The sequence below is a fragment of the Artibeus jamaicensis genome, unplaced genomic scaffold, assembly GCF_021234435.1.
Source record: "Artibeus jamaicensis isolate MK-2021 breed Jamaican fruit bat unplaced genomic scaffold, CSHL_Jam_final scaffold_3151, whole genome shotgun sequence".
Classification (NCBI taxonomy): domain Eukaryota; kingdom Metazoa; phylum Chordata; class Mammalia; order Chiroptera; family Phyllostomidae; genus Artibeus; species Artibeus jamaicensis.
Window position 1 is genome coordinate 3,879,303 of NW_026522037.1, and position 22,112 is coordinate 3,901,414.

At 57.0% G+C, this 22,112-nt stretch overlaps 1 protein-coding gene across 1 annotated transcript in view; it reads right to left on the bottom strand.

The window, feature by feature from the left end:
* Positions 1-21,147, bottom strand: part of HRH2 (histamine receptor H2) — a 31,938-nt gene extending 10,791 nt beyond the window's left edge. Inside the window, 2 exon segments of the mRNA XM_037127917.2 lie at positions 4,239-5,806; positions 21,045-21,147. Coding sequence (XP_036983812.2) covers positions 4,239-5,314 — 1,076 coding nt within the window. The 5' untranslated portion in view covers positions 5,315-5,806; positions 21,045-21,147.
* Between the last annotated feature and the right edge of the window lie 965 nt (positions 21,148-22,112).

Sequence of the window (22,112 nt, forward strand, 5' to 3'; positions counted from 1 at the left end):
TGGGCGCAGGGGCACTGTGGGAATGAGGAAGTGTCACGCCCCAGGGAGACTGCTGCTGTGCCAGAGGTGTGTGAAGAGGCCCGCCCTGCCTTGGGAAGCTATCCAGAGCCAGTGAGTACTGGGAGAAGCACTCGAGAGCCCCGGGCAGGGGGCCAGAGATAAGGGTCTGCTCCCAGCCCCTCCTGGGCTGGCTGTGGGCCTCAGCTAGGTTGCCGCCCCGCCCCCCTTCATTTTCCCATCTGATAGCTATGAGTCTGGGCTAAATTCAAGCCAAGGCAGCCTTTCATCATGGGAGGAGCCCAGGCTTCGGGGCGAGGCCGCTTGGGCTCGAATGCTAGCCGTCACGGGTGAGGCTGCGTGGCCCGATGCTGGCTGCTTTGCCTCTGGAAGCCTGCTGCTGTCTGGGGGCTGCGCTTCAAGAACCCCTGTTCTCGAATAACATCCTTCAGAGGTGGAGGCCTCTGCTTTGCTCACCACGGGGCCCCAAACAGGGCAGGCACATAGCGGGTCCTTGGTGAGCGCCTGTGAGTCACTGGGCTCTCGAGTGGTTCGTGTTGGCAGGGGCCGAGGAGGCGGAGGGTCCCCGGGGGTCTGGGGGTGGCGGCGGTGCTTACTGAAGTGGGCAGGGCCTTTGACAACAGGCTAAGGAGCTGGGACTTGTGGTGGCTGAACATGCCCCAGGAGAGGCCCGCATCCTCATGGCCAAAACCGAGAATGCTACCCAAATACAGCAAAAAACATGGCAGCTGTGATTGAGGACTCGAGGAGGAAGGTTGTCCTGGATCCTCCCAGGGGCCCTAAGTGGAATCCCACGTGCCCTGTCGTAAGAGGGAGGCAGGGGGAGACTGGGCTGTGGAGGAGAAGGAGATGGGAGGATGGAGGCGAGAGGTCGGGGGAATGTGACGAAGGGGCCACGAGCCAAGAAGTGCGGGTAGCCTGCAGGAGCTGGAAAAGGCAAGGAAACAGATTCTGCTCCAGAGCCTCCAGAGGGAGCCAGCCCCACCAACGCCTTGGTCTCAGACTTGAGGCCTCCAGAACTGTAAGAGAATGAATTTGTGTGTTTTCAGCCCCCAGGTTCATGGCCATTAGTTACAGCAGCCCCAGGAAACTAACATAGCCTCTGCCTCCTAGAAGCTCAGGTTACTGAGTGGGGGGGAGAGGCTAGGGGCTGGGGATCAGAGAGGAGGCAGGGGAGGCTGTCCAGGGCAGAGGTGATGAGGTGTGGGGTGAAGGAGGCCAGGTGGGGTCAGGAAGGGGCAGACAGAACATCCTGCTGGGGAGGAGGCTGCTGGTTGGCCACAGGTCAGCTGGGCCTCCCTCTCTCCTGAGTCTCCCCTTGGCTGACCATACTACCACCCCAAGGGCAGGCCTGGATCAGTCCCTTGGAATTTTCAGCTCAAGCAGATACCCCAGCCCCTCCAGAAGTGACAAGGTTCTTAGGTCAACGCTCATTTTTGTTCCCAGAAGGACAGCAGGAAGGACATGCTATAGACATCAGGGAAGCCGAGAGCCCTCCTTAATGGAGGGCCGTTCAAGGTCGCAATTGCCCTGGAACCTTGGTGGGAAAACCCACCTCTGTCTGTCCTTGGCCTGCTGCACCGCCACCCCATGTTCCTCACCTCATGTGAGGCCCTCCCGCTGGTTCCCTGTCCCCCTCTGCCAAACCCCTCTGTCCACTGCTTCCCGGGGGTGCTCCACAGCTGCTGTGTGGGGCGCAGGTGGGCTCTGCCTCTTGGCTGGCCTCCATGGGGGGCGTCTCCCCAGCCCCCCCCCCCACAGCGGCTGTGAGGATCAGGGGAGCAGGTGGATGCCCACGCCCTACAGCGTGCCAGGCAGCCACAGGGAAGTCAGGAATGGGGGCTGCTCCTGTGGTTGCTCGGGCCTTGGTGCTGGCTGGCTCACTAGTGTGTGAGTCACTTGGGCCATTTAATGGACTTCTCTGAGCCTCAGTTTTCCCGTCTGTAAAGCGAAGGCTAAACAAACACCTCCTTCACTGGGCCATGCGGAGGATGAAAGGAGGCCTCGAGTCTGAAGGGTCCGCCACCCCCCTGGATGGATGGGTCTTCCTTGTGTTCACTCAAGGCTCAGCTCAGAGGTCTGCTGCCTGGAACGGGTTGCCTGGGGCCTGTGCCGCTGCACCTGGGGCTTAGCGTTTCAGTCCTTGGCACATGCCGTGCGTGCTGAGCCACGGCCAGTGTGCTCCTCAGGTACCCCCCATGCAGCTACGGGTGGCACAGGGTAGATAGGATGCCCTCATAGAATGATCCCTACACAGAAACAATGGCACAGTTGTGAACCTGGCAGCTAGTGGTGCCCAGTGAGTGATAACTCTTAAGTGCTTACTGATGTTTTCCTGGGGATCAGGGTAAGGCAGCCTATTCACGCAGAGGTTACACGGGCAGGAGCGGGAGGAAGTGATGCATGTCACTAGACTGAATCGTGCCAGCACCTTCTCCAGAGTCCACACTGCCCAATTTGCTCTTTGTTTGCTTCATGAACTGCATTAGCTTTGCCCTCGAGGCTGCTTTCTGAATGAGGGGGTGAGGCAGGATGTGGATGGGCATTGTACCCACCAGGGCCAGGTGGGCATTGTGGAGACACACCTGCAGGTGGCTTTGAGGGTGGATTTGAGAAGGACAGTCCAGAGGCTGGGAGGGGGCTGGATGCAGAAGGTTAGCAGCGGGCAGTGGGAAGTCCCTAGACTCAAGTCTTTGGGCAGCAGAACACCCCACACCTGGCTGCTGCAGTGACCAGAGAGGACATGAGGCCCAGGAGTCTAGTTGGGCAGTTGCCCCCACAATGACCCACAGAGACCAGAACCCCAAGAGTGTGGGTCTGCAGTGTCCAGCCCAGCCTTTCTTGAGACCAAACACGTACCCAGAGGGGTCGCAAAGCCTGCTGGCGTCCCTTAACTCACATACACTCAGGCGACTCTGGGAGGTGAGCAGGGCAGGCTGTGTGAGGACAGACCTCATGCTCTGTGGGATGAGGAAACTGAGTCCCGAGAGAGGTGGGGACTTGCTCAGGCCAGAGGGAATGAGGGCAGGGCTGAGATGCTCAGAATGTCATTTCTACATCCCTGGTGCCTAGCCGGGTTCTCACCCTGTGATGGGAAGATGATAAATGTCTGTGAGTGAATGAATGTATGAATGAATGAATGAATGGCTCAGTCACATGGACCAGTATTCTGGGGCGCAAAGGCATGGTCTGAGGAAGAGAAGGAAAGGGACACTCACTGAGCACGTCTGTGGGCCAGGCGTCCTACTTGCGTACTGTCATTCACCCCCGCCCGGCTCACCCAGACCTTCCTCCCCACGTGGGGAGTGGGCATCTCCGTGTCTGTGGTGCAGTTCCCACGGAACACCCTGCATTGACTGTGTCAGAAGGAGACTTAGGTGGACATAAGTCTCCTTCCGATGCTGTTTGTTTTTCAGCTGGGCTACCCCTCGGAGATGAACCCTGGGGCATCCTCTCTCTGAAGTCCCCTGCGCCCTGAACACCCAGCGATTCCCAGCCTATTTCTCCATAGCCAAGATTCTGCCCTGTTCTCTTCTCCTCTCTCAAGGACCAGCACCCCAGGCACCGTCACCCATGTCCCATCTCCTCCTTCTCATCCACATCTTAGGGGGCAGCCAGAGCCCTCCTTCCAAAGCACAGAGCTGCCTGGGTCAGCCCTCCTTGCTTCTAACCCTTCGATCTTCCCCTAAGGCCCATGGTACGCTGTCCAGGGCCCTGCCTTCCCAACTTGGTCAGTCCCCTTTCCCCTGTGATTTGCATGCCCCCAGCGTAAGTGCTGGTGCACAGTAGGTGTTCAGCGGACCAGCTGGATTACTCCTTTCACCCCCAGGCATTGGCACTGGTGCGTGGCCCTGAGGGCTGCCCTGCAGGGTTTAAGTGAGTGCTTACGAAACGACTGCTAGCTAAGTGGTAGGCCTCCAGTGGAGGACTTCTGATGGTCAGGACGCTGCAGCTAGAAAAAAGCACTAGAAAACAAGTTCTGGATTCGGAGACCTCTGCCCTGGTCCCAGTTTTGTGGTTCTGGGCAAGTTGTGGTCCTTTTAAAATAGAGGAAAAAACGTTTCACCTCGAGGGGGCTACGGGCCCTGTGGCACAATGCCACGTTCGCAAATGCTCATGAAGGGTACCAGCACCTGGTGAGCAGTGACCGCCTTAATGGTCACCATTAGTGGGGCCTGTCTCTGTGCCCCTGCCTGGGCACCAATAGCCAGGGAAGTTACCTGTCTGTGGTTCCACGAGGTGCCGTGACCTGTTTCCCACTCCACACCTGGAGCTTCAGGGGCTTCTCTTCCTGCTGCCTGGGTTCTTGGCTTTGAGTCCTGGAGAGTCGAGAGCTGCCAGACCTCAGAGAAGGGTCATGGGCGTTGCGGCTGGCAGACCTGCAGCGCAGGAGCTGCTGGTACGCCGTGCGGAAGTCTCTGTTCAGAGCAGCATACAGGATGGGGTTCAGGGCCGAGTTGGCGTAGCCCAGCCACAGAACCACGGCTTCGAAGACCTTGTCGATGGCATCGTCCCCTACAAGCCCCCGGTAGACAAAGACAGTGAAGTAGGGGAACCAGCAGATGATGAAGGCCCCCATCACAGCAGCCAGCGTCACGGTGGCTTTGTGCTCCCTGATGGTGGCTGCCTTCCAGGAGCTGATCTGCTGGATCCTCTTGGCCTGATCCCGGGCGATCTTGAAGATGCGGCAGTAGGTGACACACATGACCACCAGAGGCACGTAGAAGGTGACCAGCCCATCCACCAAGCCGTACACCAAGTTGACCTGGACTTTGCAGGACAGAAGGGTGGAATTGAACCCGCCGGTCTTGTTTCTGCTGTTCCACTCTAGGTGGATAGGCAGGAAGGACAAGGTGATGGAGATGGCCCAGATTAACACGAGGGAGACGCCGACCCGGGCCGGGGTGACCAGCACAGGGTAGCGCAGGGGGTCTGTGATGGCATAGTACCGGTCAAGGCTAATCATGAAGAGGTTGAGGATGGAGGCCGTGCAGAGCATCACGTCCAGGCTGGTGTAGATATTGCAGAAGACCTTGCCGAAGTTCCACCTGCAGGACAGCTGGTAAATGGCCGAGAAGGGCAGCACCAGGAGGCCGAGGAGCAGGTCGGTGACAGCCAAGGACACGATGAAGCAGTTGGTCAGACTGCGGAGCCGGCGGTTCAGACCCACGGCCAGGCAGACAACCACATTGCCGGCGATGGTGACGAGAATGAGGACAGTGAGGGCCACGCTAACAGTGATCCTGAACGCAGTAGAGTCTAGACAAGAGGAAGAGGTCGCGTTGCTGGGCTCCATCCTGGGACCCCGCAGCTCCTTCCTCTGCCCACAGCCCCTGGCTGCTTCTCTCCACACAACCCAGGGTGTCAGTTATGTCAACCGCGGGGCGCCAGGCCGCCCAGTGAGCCGAAAGGAAGTGTCCAAGTGTGGAGAGGCTCCAATGAGCAGCTCGGGGCTGCCCTTCTACAGATGAATACAGCAGTCTCCTAGGAGGTGCTAGGCATGAGTGTGGCCGGAGAAGAGGCCAAGTTGGTGGTTGAAACTCCAGTCCTCCGATCGCCCCCTGCAGAACTGGCTGCCTCGTGGGACCGGAGCGGCTCTCCTCTCTCTGGGTCTGGCATCGAGACCCGGGCACTGGAGCATTTGTCTGGCAGTGGCTTTGGTTTTACGCGGGAGGGGTCGTGCGGAGTTGTGGCTGCATCCGTCTTCATAGCTGACGGCTGCTACCATCCATGTGACAGGGGTCCAGGCCCGCTGCCCCCGCCCCTTGGGAACACTGGAGAGCAGGAGCTGAAACACAAAGGTTGAGTGTTGAGCACCTTGAAACCAGACCAAGAGAGTGACCTGATTCATGATGATTCGCTCTAGACCTTGACCTCCCTGCGCGGTACCAGGAGGCCCGTGTAAATGTCTCTTCTTAGGAGGCAGTGTGGCAATCAGGGTATGCAGGGGGGTAGGAGGGGAGTCGGGATACAATGGGGTTGACCGTGCGGTCCCTGCTTGAGGTGTGGTTGGAGGGACTGTTTGTACTGGAGAAAGAAAGATCTGGACAGAGGCTCCAGGCTCCACGAGGCAGGCTGCATCTGACCGTTTAGTGCTGGGTCCCCACGGGCAGGCGTTAAGACTCTGATGGATAAATCATAAAAGTGAATGAATAAATAAACAAATGTGATGAATTTACTCTGAGACAGTGCCAAGAACAGTCATGATACAAAATGCCGTCGTACCCTAGATTGAGGGCCGACGCACTGTTGCAGGAAAATGCTTTCTGCTCTGTGTCCCACGGGGTCTCCGCTGCAGGGACTCAGCTCTGGCACCCTGGAGGGAAGGGCTGTCACCTCCACAGCTGGGCACGTGAGCGAGCCGACCTGTGCTCCAAGGAGACTTGACTGCGGGCAGTGACCTTTGAATTTCACATGATTTTCACATGTCACAAAATACTTTTCTTTCTGTTTTCTCCAACTCCATACAACTATTTCCAAACTATTGAAAAACATAAAAGCCATTCTTAGTTCACGGGCAGCACAGACCCAGGCAGAGGGCCGGGTTTACTGCCGTCTAAGTTGGCTGACCGCACCCCAAATGACCCCTGCTCTACCCACCTCTCTAAACCTTTTCCTCTTTGGCAACACACGTGGTCCCACATCTAGGTCGGCTGTCACAGGGCTCACGAAATCTTTCAAATGGCTGTGTAACCGGGGCCGGCTGCAGTTTATCACCCTCCTATCATGAGTACCTGGGTGGTTTCCAATCCCTTCCTCCCTGTCTTCCCATCTGGTCCCACTGCAAACATCACTGCAATATAGTGGTTGCACCCACAATGCCTCTTGGTTACATCTCAGAGACCACCTCCTGGTGGTGATATCCCACGACCCCAGTGGGCACAAAACATGCTTAAGGCCCTGCTTGACTGCCGGGCCCTTCCGTGGGAGCGCTTCCTGATTTTCCCCAGCGCCGACGGTGCCCTGGGGTCTGGGAGTGCGCAGAAGTCCGGTTGACAGCAGAACCTCTCGGGAGCGATCCTACCTCCATGTGACGTCATTTAAGCCTCTCCCAGGCTCTCGCTTGCGGTGGTCCTGCTCCCTCAATGTGAGAAGCATCATTTGATCATAACCACCGTCTTGGTGTAGGGATCACGGCTCCCGGGTACCTTCTGCTGCTCCAGCCGGCTCCGCCACTTGGCCTCACCAACCGCGCCTCTGGGTGTTATTTTTAGAAGATCTTTTCATTACATAAAAAGCCCAGACAGCATGGCTCTCACCACCACACTCAACTCTGGGGACGTAGCAGCAAGGGTAATTTTTTTTGAGGATCCTTATTTCTGATCAAAATATTCTCTGAGATTCCTTAACAGTGCGGTATAGGTATTTTGGCATTGGCCAACATTTTAGTTAATGTTTGGGGTTTTTTTAAATGGAATGAACCGGTGTCATATATAATTAGAAATTCATTCCTCCCTTTTCTCCCTCACTGCCTGCCTGCTTCCTCCTTCCTCCTTCCTCCCCCTCCGCTGTTCTATTCAGCAAATACTTTTCAGAACCTCCAATGTGCCAAATGCTGGTGGCACAGTGGTGACCCAAATAGCAGCGGTTCCATTTTCACACGAGAACCACATCTGTGGCGTTTCTGTTCTGCAGCTCAGGTACCAGAAGTTGCTGGTGACCGTTTGCATGGAGCACTGTCCATCCCAAACCCCGTAGATTGAATGAATGAATGACTGCCACAGAGGGCCGTGGCACCCACATCACCGTCACTACTGTCACCATCATAGCCAACGTAAAAAACACTTCCTCGACTTTCCTTTCAAACCTGCAAAGCAATGACATGCTTATCGCAGTAAACCACGTGTCCTGAGGTGTACAGGAAGGGCCAACTATTTGGGCGTCGCACACCCAAGCTCTCATACCCAGGAGGTGTTGTCTGCTGCCGACTGTTGGGTGTGATGGGTCTCTTCTCTCTCTGTACCTCTGTGTGGACACAGGCACACACAGGACACTGTTTCGTGTACACTGTACACAGTACTTAGCGGCTTTCCTAACCTCTTTAAAAATTATCATCAGCCCTGGCTGGGGTAGCTCAGTGGATTGAGCTCAGGCTGCAAACCAAGGGGTCACCGGTTTCATTCCCAGTCAGGGCACACGCCTGGGTTGCAGGCCAGGTCCCTGGTACAGGACGCACGAGAGGCAACCACACATTGATGATCCTCTCCCTCTCATTCTCCTCTTCACCTCTCTCTAAAAATGAATACATAAAATCTTTTTAAAAAATTACCATCATACAATGGACGCCCTTCCAGGTCATTCAGATCCCAGGTGTCCTCCTGGGAAACTAGACTCTGGCCACTGCTGGGCGAGGATGGAAAGAGAGAGACACATGATGGACACTGGGTGTCCGTCAGCAGGAGGCTGGTTCGGTGAATCATGGCACAGCTGTCCCGGAGGACAGCCCTGGGCAAGGTGATGTCACGCACCTAAGTCAAATACCACGTCACCCTCACAACGGGGAAATCGCTGCTCTAGGCAACAGCTGAGGGGAGTGAGGCCAAGTGACAGGCCCTTGTAATGGCCGGAGAGCCTGCATTCAGACCCAGCTCTCACTGCCACAGGCCCTGTGCTTGGGGTGGACTCCAGTCCGTCCTCCCAGCTCGATTTGTCCCCTGACTTTGCCATCCGGGCGGCCGGGCCTCGAACGCAGCACTTCTCACTCCTGCCCTCGCTGTCTCCTTCCCCTGCAACGCCCCGTTCATTTCATCGCCCGCCTTTCGAGGCCCAGCTCCAATGCCTCCGCCTTCCTGGGTGCTTGGAGGCAGGACCACTGGCCCCCGCTGCACTTGGTACCAAGTTATCCCATCGGCACCTGCTGCCTTGTGTCATTAACGTGGCCCTGTGTCGGCCCTCGGGCAGGGCCTGAATCTCGGCCACCCATCTCCACGCCCCATCCACCTGTCCGTCCATCCGTCCATCTGTCTGAACATCCGTCCGCGCAGAATTTCCTGTGGGTTACATAACTGGAGTGTGCATGTGTGTGGGTGTGTGGGCCTGTGGGTATAGTCGCCTCGGGAGCTGGGGAGTGCTCACCTGGGATGCTGTGGGTCTGGTTAGTACGTCTAACTGGGTGTGAGAAAACAGGCCCATCTCTCCCAACGTTGTACACAGAAAATTTTCAAATGCACGCACAAAAAGTTGAAAAAAACAATAAAATGGACATTAGATCCTGTCCGACTGTCCGTGCAGATTCAGTAATTATGTGTTCTGTGGGGGTGGGGCGGGGAGAGAGAGAAATGTATGAAATTCAGCACAGCAGGGGTCAGCACCGTGCTGCCCCCGCCACAAAGGCTGACGACAGGGGTGGCAGGTGTGCCTGCTGCACTGCTTCCTCTTACGTCTCCTCACCTTTGCCTTAATGACCTTCGAAAAGGCATTTTCTGGAGAATTTTCTGCCCCCCGGCGAGGCGTCTGACATTTACCGATAGTCATCACCCAGCAAATGCGGCAATAACATGGGGCCTTGGCTGACTCAGCATCTACTTTGTTCCGTGGCTCTCAGAGACTGCACTGGCCACTTAGCCCTCGAGGGCCGCCACAGCTGAGTGTGTTAAATGTGCTGGATGCACATGCAGATGTGTGTGAACCCCCCCGTGCGGAGAGTCTGCTCTGACCACTTTGCCGCAGGCGTCTCTGTGTGTAGATCTCGGCGTGGCATTTAAGGCTCTCGGTGACCTGGCTCTGTCTCAGTCTTTAGCCTTGGCTCCTGCCTGCTGTGTGCCCTTTAGCATCTTAGAACCACACCTTGAGGAACACAGCTCTGGTGGCATTTAATTCCTCCTGGTTTAGACAGGCCCAGGCCCATTCTGATTCTGTGCTTTTGCACATGCTGTTCCCACTGCCTAGAATGCCCTTCCATGCCTGGTGAGCTCTCACTATTCCTCAAAGACCTGGCCTCTCCTGTCACCTCCTCCAGGAAGTCTTCCAGAGGTTCTTGCTGCATCCTCTCTCACTTCCACCTGCACCTCTGACAGAGGCTTGTGCTATTTGGGGTGCACAGGAAGGAGGGATTTCTTAACCCCACTGGATAGAATTTTGAGTCTTCAGGGCCCCAGAAAAACTCTCCTAGTGGAGTTTTTGGTGATTCACCATCAGAATGTGTCTCCCCAGGAAGTGAGTTGCAGCGGGTGGTGTCCAGGATACCATTTCCCTCCTGGATCCTACCATCGAACAGCAACAAAAATTGGGGCTGGGAGGGTCAAGGGTCACCCACCATCGGAGGTGTCAGAGGCAAACCCAGGTCCACCTGATGCCCCAACCGCCCCCTCTCACTGCTTCCCATGAAATCCCAGACGAAATGCCGCTGGTGGGACGTTTCGATTGCCAGCTACAGGGGCGAGGCCATCCAGAAAAGAAGGGGTCTGGGGGCTGGCGTCTCCTCCCCATCAAATTCAGTGAACATGGAGTCAAGCACTTTCTTTTTCTTTCTCACTGGGCAGTGAAAGGAAGCCCCCTTTCTGGTGTTAGTACGTGAGCCCAGGCACAGTCCTCAGGGAACTGGCAATCGTTCAAGCAGCCAGCCTTTCGGAGGGATCAGTTAAGGCACCTTTGATCCCTTTGGGGTTTCTGACTCGGCCTGGAAGATGAATCTGATTCTTCTAGGCAATAACTCACAGTAGAAAAAGGAAACAATATTCATCAGGCAAACCATGCCTGAGGCAACTCTGGGCGGTTGTGAGAAGGAAGGGTTTGGACCCAGATTCTGCAAAAATTGGCACTCAGACAAGCTAGGGGAGCCCCGGGGGCTGAAAGCAAGGAGTTTGGCATTGACCGGATCTGGGTTCTAATTCCGGGGCTGTCATTCAGCACCAGGTGACCTTGGGCACATTACTGCAAGCTCTTCAAGCCTCGGTTTCCTCATTTGTAAAATGGGAGTAATAATATGTCCTCCTTCACTTGGTGGATGTGGAGATGCAGAGGGTGAAGGTATGAAGAACAGCGCCTGGCGCCTGGTCGGTCATATCAAGATGGTTGGAAAGCGACACACACTCAGTAGAAATCATTCTTCCAGTTAAGGAGTTAGACCTGTTCCCGGGTTAGTGGTATGCGGTCAACACTCTCCTGGTGCTGGACAGCAGCCACAAGCTGGGCCCAAGGTCAGCTCCAGGACCACAAGTGAACAGCCGATGTGCGTCTCCAGCGTAGTATCGACTGTATTTTCCAGTTGCAACATTGTCCACTTAAAGATGCTTTACTGGGATGTAACCCCATGGTAAGTTGAGGAGCATCTGTGTTTCATAATTACAAAGATGTTATTTTTATATTGTCTGAAGCCACCCTCCGTCGTTGTTGAGAGCCTTCCACGCACAGACATGGTGCTGGGTTCTGGGGCCCAGGGGCGAGCATGGCAGGCGCCGCTTGGAGCTTCTCTTATGGTGATGGAGACAGGCAGTTGCACAGCAATATGTAATGGGGGATACTGAGGAAATATTTGAGGAGACTCAGGGAGGATGGGGACACACAGGTTCCAGACAGGGAGAACGGCCCCAGCAAAAGCTTGGAGGCAGAGATGGTGGGTTTCAACACTGGGGAGAGGACCTGGGGTTGGGGGGGCGGGGGGTTGCACACGAACGGAGGTGATGTGGCGGGAAGGCAGGGAGGGGCTCCAGGTCCTGCTCGCCGGCTGTGCACCAGGGGTTGGGCATGGCAGCTCAGGGGCGGCCCGAGCCAGCCCCGCTGGCCACCGCAGTTATCCCCATGTCCCGAGCCCCAGGGAGGCAGTATCTCGTCTTCATGAGCTGTAATTTCTCAGCACTTTCCACCTAGAATTGGCTGTGTCACGTGTTCTGAGTCCCAGGGGTGGTGGGCATCAGAGGGGCCCCCAGCAGCGGCCCCTCGGGAGCTCTGTCCCTGTCAGGAATCCCACACGGGTCCCAGAGGCAGGGACACTTGTGCCTTTAGCTCGTCCTACAGAGAAAGGAGCCATCCTTCGGGCTCTCGGGGAAATGGCAGGACTCTCCGCAGTGGAGGCACGAAACGCTTCCTCCTCCGCAATATCAGCGCTATTTCATCTCTGTGGTTGCAGGTCCGCAACCCCCTCCCCACAATGCACTGGGTGTTGGGTAAAACCGTGCAAGACAATAAGAAACTTTGGGTTGAGGCTGCTCAGAGAGAGAAAGGCCCAGCCTCCCAGTGGTCTGAGCTTGGGACCCACCCTTTCATTTCTTCCGAGCCCCCTAGGGCCCAAAGCTAGGGGCCATCCTCAAGTGCACCTTGTTCCATGCATCGCGGCCCCCTTGGTGAGCCCCTCTGTACAGCTCAGCAGTGAGTGATGTCTGGAATTTTGGGTGGGCCTCTGGGCCTAGGGTGGGAAGAGCCCCACCCACCCCTCCAAAGAGCACCCTCGCTCCTCGAGCAGGACAGTTTCGGTGAGGAGTGCCGGGGCCTCACAGTGAGGCCTGGACCAAAAGCCAGGACACTGCTGCGCGCATGCGGATAATTTCGTGTCTCTGTGCAGCAGGGGTCATCATTATTCCCATTTGACAGGTGGGGAAACTCAGGTTCAGAGAGGTTAAGTCACTTGTCCAAGGCCACACAGCTGCTACAGAGGCAGGCAGGGCTTTGAAACCAGGCCTGGTTCGCCCAGGCCCTCAGCATCTAGAGCCACCCCCACACCCCGCTGCACCCTCCCACCCCTGGATACAGGCACCAGGTCTAGTTCATTCCCTGGTGGCGGTGACGACATCTGGTGATGACACATTCCCTGAGTTATTGTTTGCCCGAGACAGTCTGTGTCCCCCCTTCATTTTCTAAAATCGAGGTCAAAGGCGTATCGCCATTTCCAAGTGCACAGCTCAGCAGCGCTCAGTCCCTTCGCCACGAGGTACGGCCACCATCTCTGTCTGGCTCCAGAACGCTGTCATTGCCTGACAAGGAAACTCCATTCCCACGGAGCTGCGCGCCCAGCCCCCTTTCCGTGCTCCCTGGCTGCCACCGGCCTGCTCTACAGCTCCGTGTGAGTTGGGAAGTGTGGGCTGGGGGAGGTCCCTGACTCTCTCTCCTACCCTCTGCCTCCCCTTCACCCACCTGGGTGCTCAGGCTGAGTGTTGTCCTTAGGCATCGTCCTTGACTACTGTCTTGTCCTCGTCCCCACATCCAGCCCATCAGCAAGGCCAGTGGCCGCTGCCTCTGAAATACACCTCTCTTGGATGTGGCTACTCTTTCTGGCTGCTGCCACCATCCCGGTCCTGCTCCGAGCCAGCACCACCTTGTGCCGGGGCTTCTGCGACTGTTCTAGATTGGCCTCCCTGAGTGCCCTCTAACCACACCCCACCCCCACTTCTCTCTGGCCCACGCTGTCCTGTTTCATCTTCCCGGGGGCCCACGAGCCCGTTGGGATATGCGCTCCACCTCTCCGACCCCCCGCTTCGCCCCAGGCCTCAGCAGGCACCTGGCCACACCGACCTCGCTGCTGTGCCCTGAGCATGCCGGCACCCCACCTCGGGGCTCTGCCGGAGGACCGCCGCTGGCCTGGACGTCCGTGTCCGTGTGGCGGCGCAAACATCAGCTCCACAGAGGAGCCCTCCTCGGCCCCCAAGGCCGACCACCTCTGCTCCATTCCTCCACTGGGCCTTCTGCGTTCACTATCGTCCTCTCCCCATCGGAATGTGGGTGTCAGGGGGTCAGGCTCCACCCTGCAGGTGCTGCCTGGGCTCAGTCAATATTCATACTTACTGGGGTGACTAAATACACATCGGAAACAGCCATCAGAACAGTGTAATGTTCCACTTGCCAGGCAGTCTGAAAGCACCAGGCAATGTTCTGAGTGCTTTGCATTCTGGTGCTTTACGCCACTTAATTTCCGCAACCTCCCTGTTATGTGGACACCGTTCCTCATTTCCATTTTGTAGGTGAAGAAGTTGCGGTTTATGGTGTTTTGTGACTTGGCCAAAGTCCAATGACAGCAGTGGTTGTTGGCACCTGTGAGAAATGGCCGGGGAGGGAGTTTCCAGGGCAGAGGCTGGACTGGGCCACGTGAAAATCCTGCCTTTGTCCTTCTGGGGAAGGTGAGGCTCTAGCTGCCAACGTTTGCTGGGAAGCCCAAATCTCTGCCACCAGGGGGCAGACCGCCCAGGGGGCAGGGGTCTGGGAGGAAAGGCCCTGGGCTGGCAATCTGGACCAGGGTTTGAGTCCCTGGGGTGACTCTGAGTTGCTGCATCACCTCGAATACGTTCTATAGCCCCAGTTTCCCCAGCAGAAAGGACAGGAGATGGGCTTAGCATCTCAAAGGTTTCTGCCAAAAACTCACTGTGCCTGTGGAGGGGGTAGGAGGGAAGGAGTCATGAGCTCCCAAAATAATAAAATGGGAGCGATCCGGGTAGAAACAAACCTCGGAGGCCACCTGGTGCTCAGGAACCCCTTCTATAGCATCCCAGAGAGGCAGCCCCTCTCCTTGCACCCCTCCAGTGATTGGGGGCTCGGGGGCTTTCTGTCTTACAAAGTAACTGCCGGTCAGCCACGGCCATTTCCAGACAATACAGAGCCATCCACACTCTGTCTCTCGGAGTCCCTACCCTGCTGCAGAACGAGCACATTGTGATATAGGCACATTCCTCAGAAATACAATTCGTAGGCAGCTCTTTAGTGTAACGAGCTGCTGCCGTTGACTGGCTGTCATGGTGCTACATTTAGACGCCCAGTTAAATATGTGTAACTTGCACTTTTGTGTTTTCCTTTTAGATCTGGCACATGCAAGTGTAGGTCTATGTGGGTTTGCAGAGATTTTTGTAGGTCCCTAAAGAGCCCCAAGGCCCGAGAACAAGCCCTTTTCCTGGGCAGCCCTTCAGGGCGCCTGGTTCCCCAGGTGTCTGCTTCTCTATGACAACAGCCCTCAGGTCCTCCACTGAGCCCTCCCCACCCCACCCCCACCCCCAGGGCCACGCCCACTGCTCTTGCAGTGCTCTCCGTGATTACTGCCTCACCGATTAAGATTACTGATTACTGGTTACTGCCGTACCTGGGGAACCACCGGTAGCTTCACCTCCACCTCCACCACTTCCAGCAGCAGCAGCAGCCACGGGGGGCTGCCATGCCACCCTGCACACTGCCCTTCCTCTGTTCTTTTCCCTCCCAGCCACCCCTCAGGAAGGCCGTGCCCTTCCAGCGAGGCCCAGCTTGCTCTTCCAGGCGAAAGTTCTGCAGCCACTGGGTCACCTTGCCACCTGCACACTATCAGCAGCAAACAGCCAACGCCTGCCAAGAACATGTCTACGTGCTGCTTACACATCCGCTCCCTGCCCGGCCCACATCCTTGGCCCCTCCACACTCTCGTTTCAAGTCCTGCAGGAGGGCTCTGTGGAGCAGTCAGAATGTAACCCAGGTAGCTTGTTCCAGAAGCTTCTCGCTCTTAAGGGAATTGGGCTCGAGGCAAATGTGGCACAGAGAGGTTGAGTGCCTAGGCTGAGGCGGCACAGCTGGGAGTACCACTTGCCTGTCCCATCCTGTTGCCCAAACCTCACTCCTTCCGGCCCCACCTCCATGATTTTTGCCAAATCCACAAGATACCAGCTCTATTTTTTCCCTTAACATTTCTTAAAGGATTGAATTTATCGCAAAAGGAATTGTTTTATTGTTCCAGTAACTACCAGGATCGCTTCCCCTCAGATAGGTCACCCTGAAAATGCACGGCAAGGAAACACGACCATTGCTGTTGAATTTCTTGTAGCTACTGCTGCCTGGAGAGCCCGGCCTCTCCCTCCCCTCGTGAGGAAGGCAGGCTGGCCTGTGCTCGAGGGGGTGTTCAGGACCCCCCAAGCTCACCTCAGGACCCCAGGGCTGCCTGCCCCACACTCGCCCCAGGGGGCCAACTCTGCGCAGTGCAAAGGAGCCAAGAAGCTCTCAGAAGCTCAGTCTTCCCACCTGTGAAATGGGAAGAGGACGTGTGACAGTCAAGCGACGGTGCTGAGCGCAGTGGCTCCTCGGTGTCACTCTCTTCCCCACGGCCATGCTCTGGTCTGCCCTTCTGTGAGAGAAGGCTCCCGAGGCTGCCAGAAGCAGGGAGATGTGAGCACTGAAACCAGGCAGGGGTCTGCATCCGGAAGTGTGTGCAGGGCCGGCTTGCGGACCGCCCTGACGGTCTACAAGGCCAGGCGGGGCTGTGCTCCGTTAGGAGGCCAGTCTTCCCAGCCTGCCCCTCACCCCACCCTCTTCTCAGCCTCCGGGCCCTGGCGGGGAAGGACTCTCACAGCAGCTGGGGGTCCTGCTCCCAGCTGTGCTCTCACTGTGAGACCCTGCTGGCCAGGTGACTTTGCTTTTAGCCCAGCTTCTCATCCCATGAAACGGGGGTGATAATCCCAACCCCGCTGGGTGGGGGGCAGGGCAGTCAAGAGGCTTGTGGGGCTGAAGAGCAAGAAGCTTCTAGAAGTGGCCACCTGGGTTACATTCTGGCCCCGTTGCGCCTCCCTGCATGGCTATAAGGAGCAGTAGCTTGGTATCTCTGCCTCGGATGCCTCAGCTGGCGGAAGGAAGGAACTAGAGTCCCAGTTATCTGACTGTTGGGAGGATAAATGACCCAGCACTCACAGAGCTCAGTGGGTGTGAGCTCGGTGATGCACAAGCAGTTGCACAGCACTTGGCGCAGACTCGGCCCCGCCTTCCTCCAGCTCCCCACTCAGCTTCCTCCCCTTTACCCATCACGCCGTCTGTGCCCCAGGCACCCAGAGAGCCTCACACATGCTCAGAGAGGGTCTGGAAGTGAGAAGATTATTCACACAGGACAACCAGGCCATTCCAGAGCTGAGAGTGGCCGAGGTGTCCGGTCCTTCCTAGAGCTATTAACAATTCTCTCTGCTGTTCCTGGAGGCTGGGCACCAAGTCAAAGCAGCCGTGTGGACCTGGAGACTGTCCCCACAGGGCTGGCAGTCATCAGCCACTCCGCCAGCTCTGATCCGTGACCAACTTGGCTCCAGCCACCTTGCTCTCATGGCCACGGTGCCAGGTCCATGCCCTCCTGGCAGCGGTGTCACGCAGGAGCCAGGATCAAAGAAGGGCTGGGTCAGCCAAGCCCTGGGACATCAGCCAGCGTGCCCCCGTCTAGGTCTGAGGTGGGGTGGTGGCTGGCCCAGGTTCACATGGTGATGAGAGGTATTGTCATGTCTGCAGCCCAGTTCTTCCAGCTCTTATCAGATAGTAAAAAAATATATACTTATGTCAAAAGAAGATTTAGGATGTGCTAGAAAGGGCCTGGGAGGTGCTAGCCCTCGAGACAGAGGGGACCGGGATGGAGGGACGGCCTCGCTGAGGCTGACCCAAGGAAGGCTTTGCGAACGGTGACTGGGCAGGGGAGACATCCATGTAAAGGCCTCGAGTGGGGGGATTCTGGGGGGCGAGCAGCCTGCCGCCTGAGGCCCGTGTGGCCAGAGCAGAGTGTGTGAGGACGGATGCAGGCCACTCGAGCGGCGCCTGATCACGTACAGCCCGGGAGACGGGCCTCTGCCGGGTTTGCATTTGCAACGGTCGCAGAGCCCCAGAAAAGACGTTCAAATTCGTTAGCCATCGGGGAACGCAGATCAACACCACAAGGCAATAGTACTATGTCACACCCACGACGACGGCCAGAACCCAAAAGTCGGGTAATGGAGACACTGGAACCCTCACACCCTCACTGCCAGTGGGAATGTGAAACGGGGCGGCTGCCGCGGTGGAAAACAGCCCGGCAGTTCCTCCGACGGTGACACAGAGTCGCGCCACGTGACCTAGGAATTCCCCTCTGAGGTTCGTTCCCCAAAGAAATGAAAATGCGTGTCCTCTCGAAAACCTGTACAGCGATGCTCGTGGCAGCATCACTCAGAGTAGCCAAGGGAGTAGAAATGCCCGCGTGCCCGTTGACCGGCGGAGGTGAGTGATTTTGGCCCTGAAAAGGAAGTGCTGACACGTGCTGCAACTTGGACTGACCGTGAAAATATCATGCACAGCCATGCAGAGATGCCATGCAGAGCCATGTGGATGCCATGAAGATGCCATGCAGAGCCATGTGGAGATGCCATGCAGAGATGCCATGCAGAGCCATGGAGATGCCATGCAGAGATTCCTTCACCTGCAGAGATGCGCCACTGCCCCCAGGGGGTCTGCACTAGGTGCTCCAGCGTCAGCTGATGGAATCTGTCGGCCCCCTGACTCTGCTTAGGCTCTGGATTCCGATGGCCTGGGATTGAATCATGCGTGACAGACCCCGGGCTGTGTAAGTGGCTGAATGTATCCGACTCTCGGTTTCTTCTCTATAAAATGGGGTGTTGGTGGCCCCTACCTCATAGGCTTATGGAGAGCACATAGTAAGAACACAGAGGATGTCAGACATTAATACTTTAGTATTTCAGCCCACGCTGGTGTGGCTCAGTGCATTGAGTGCCGGCCTGCAAACCAAAGGGTTGCTGGTTCGATTCCCAGTCAGGGCACACGCCTGGGTTTCGGGCCAGGTCCCCAGTGGGGGGCACACTAGAGGCAACCACTCATTGATGTTCCTCCTCCTCTCTGTCCCCCTTCCTTTCCCACTCTAACAATAAATAAATAAAATCTTTAAAAAATGTTAGTATTTCTTTCCCTTCTAAAGGGCCACCCAGACCCCAAGGCAGAGGTGGCCCTATCATTGACAATTGTCCACGTGCCAGCCCTGTCTTGGGTGCTGACCAGGAGGAGGTGGGAGTGGTTAGCTTGTCACCAGAAGCCAGACAGTACTATGCCTGCTCATCGTTAAAGTGTGTGCTCACTGCTTAAAATCTGGAAAGTTCGGAAATGCTGGCGTCGAGGAGCAAGTATCCCGTAATGCTGCCACCTACTGGCAAGCACTGTTCATGCTCTTTGGCTCCTTTCCTTCCAGTCTTTTTTCCCCAAGTGCCTGCCCCAGATTTGTGACCATGCCATACACACGCATATGCATCAACATGTCCCCATTCATTAAAGACTCTTCATGTTTAGCAGCAACATGGTGTCTCAAAACTCAATTGGTCCCTCTTGTTGGCCACTGAGGCACTCTCCAGTTGTTGATGAATATGTTTGCATTTGAAAGAGCCTCTGTTCATTTCTCATCATTTGGTTTGGATGTGCACATCTTCTTTTAAAACACTTTTTGGCAAAGAAACCTCTCTAGCCTGTCTGAACACCATTTTCCCACCAGCAGGGAGCTCCTCCCGGGGACTGAGCTAAATCCCGGGGATTGGGTCTTAATCCTTTTTCCCCTTCTCTGGGGCCCTGGTGCATGCAGATGGGCCGCAGCTGGCCTTGTTTTCCCCTCAGATACCTCATCTGTGGGGTCGGCGGAGTCAGTCCTCCACGGAGGATGGAGAACAGAAAGTGCGAGTGAGCCCGGGCCCGGGGTTAATGGAGACAAGGTTACCGAGGACGAAGCGGTTGAGGAAGGAAGAGGAGCAGGTGGGATGGGCGTCAGCCTGATCTCTGCCTCCCATGTGGTGTTGACCGTGACTTCCTTCCTTCTAGGCCCCTTGAGAAATCACTTGGCAGAGGCGCCCCAGCCGCACTGCCAGCTTCCAGACTCACTTTCCCAGTGATTATTCAGCAGCCCCTCCTATGACGTGTGAGACAAGAGAAAATCCGTGCGGGTCGGGTTGGCACCTGCCAGGTGCCCGGTCCGGTGCCAGACACCCGTCACAGCCCACGCCGGGGCTGGCGTGGTGCTGCTGGAAGCAGTCTGGAGCCAGGCAGGCCTGGGGCCCATGCCAGCACAAGCACCTCCCGCCAGGGTGGCCCTGTGGACATTACAGACCCCCACCAGCCTTGTTTCCTCCTCTGTAGAGTGGGGTCCAGTGGCACCGCCTCCCAGGACTGTCGAGATGACCGTAGCCGCTACTGTGTACTCAGCACGGCGGGCCGCACGGGGCAGATGTCAGAGAAGTGTTGTTTTCTCGTTTCGTTCCGCTCTCGTCCTACCTCAGGGTCAGAGGGGACGATACATGTGTCTGTCTAATTGCCCTTCATCACCTACAGGGAACTCATCCGTAGGTAAGAGTTTATAACTTCCTATCGCAAACAGGAGACTGAGGTTCTGAGATAAACCCAGGAATCTCTACAGACATAAAGTGTCATCTCATGTCATCTCACAGATTTCATGTCCCAGAGAGCCATCAGGATGTGTGTCTGGGCTGGTGGGGGTGGGGGTGGGGGGCCTCCTGCCCTGCCCCCATTCCCTGGGCCCTGCTTTGTGCCCAGTGGGGCCACAAACCCTCTCCTAGTAAAGGAAACCAGGGGGGACCTGGTGATGACAGATGAGTCCCAGGGAGGCAAAGGGTATGGGTCCCCTGGACTCTGCACCCCCAAGTTAGGGTAGGACAGATGCCTGGTGAGGACACCATGACATGCAGGTGCTTCCCTGCCCCCCCCCCCATCCTCACTCCATCTCAAAGCCAGCGTTAGCGTAACCCTTAGTGGGGAGGAAACACGTCTCTTGCTGAAGGCCAGCTGCATGGTTTAAGCAGGGGACTGGGGTTCTAGCTGAGGCCACTTGCCTGGCTCATCCCCGAGGTGAATCTGTCTCCAGATGGCCCCGGAGGACGACTCCCACTGGGCTGATGGCCGTGCATCCTAGCTCCCGGCGTGGGCAACAGCCCTGGAGAACGGAGTCTCCCTCCTCGCTGCCCAGGCCTCTGCTGGCCTTCCTGGGGCAGAAAGTGGCTTCCTGCTCCAACGCTTCCACCCAGACCCAGGGTCAAACCAGAAACTTGTTTCCACACAGGTGGACTTTGCAAATTCAACCCCACGCGGGCGGAGGGGACACACGCCCAACCCCGGGCAGACCGGGAGTGCATGCCATGCATGAAGCACAACCTTGGGGAGGAGTACGACCCCGAGGGTCACAGAGAAGAAATTGAGGCTGTCAGGCTGAGGGACTAGCCCAAGGTCACACACAGCCAGGGAGCAGCAGAGTGGCTGGATCCTGGGGCTGGGGACAGGACAGCCATGAAGAAACCCCGAGCAGACACAGCCTGGGACCCCACGCAAGCCCAGGCCCCTCAGGGAGGCGGCGGCTGAGTTACCTGGGGCTGCTGCTGCCCAGCGCGGTGCCGGCTCTCCTTGGTCCTGTGCCGCGCCGGCTCCGATGACGGCTCCCAGCAGGGATGGAGAGGACAGCCCGTGCCCCGAGCCCCAGCCTCGTACTCACTTCCTGGTCTCCGCCTCCCGCTTGCTCCTCCTCGCTCTCCACCGCCTCCCTTTCCTTTCTCTCCCAGTCTCTCTCCCCCTCCCTGTCCCCTTCCCCCAGCTGCCGGGTGCACAGCGCTTGAGCACCCTGTGCTCTTCTCCCTGTCCCCACTCAGTGTCCCTGTCCACTCCCTCACCCACTCTCTCTTTTCCTCTTTCCTGGACCTTCTTCCCTCCCCCTCCCTCTTTCCTTCTGCCACACTGCCTGCTCTTTCTCTCACTTCTTCCCCTGGCCGTGCCCATACCCCCTGCAGCCCGGCCAGGAACCCAGGCGTCCAGCTGTGCGGTAATTGGCTGAGTGGAAGGGGACTCCCGGCTGTGGCCCAGCACCAGCCTCCACCCACAGCTGAGGGTCTGCCCTGGGAAGGCTCCACTCCATACCTGGGTCAGGTAGCACCCAGCCCAGAATCAGGCTGGAAGAGAAAGGAAGAGCTAGTTTCCAGGGAAAAGCTTTGATCATTCTGGCGTCAGTGGAACTTCAGAAAATAGAGCAGATTTGTCCTAGTTGAAGGAAGGGGTGGAGAGACACAAGAGGCAGGGAAGAGGGTCTCGGGAGAGCGGCTTTGTGGGTGGGGAAAATAACTCCCATCTTCCAGGTGAGAAAAATGAAGGCGCAGATAGGAAAACCTAGCTCTCACGTACCAAGCTGTGTCGGCTGCTGTGTGAACCGCACAGACCTCGGCAGTGGGAGCCTGGTGGGCAGGATGGCCACGGGTGTTGTGTGAAGCCTGGGGCTGCTCACCCATCGGAGGGGCAGATGGGTCGCCCCCTGGTTGCCTGGGGAACGTGATCCCTGTAGGGGAGTTTCTGGAGAAGTGTAGCACAGGTGAGTGAAAGGGGGCTAGTGCAGGTGACTAAATTTCAGACGTGTATGCATAGTGACTGGCGTACCTGCCTAAATCCCT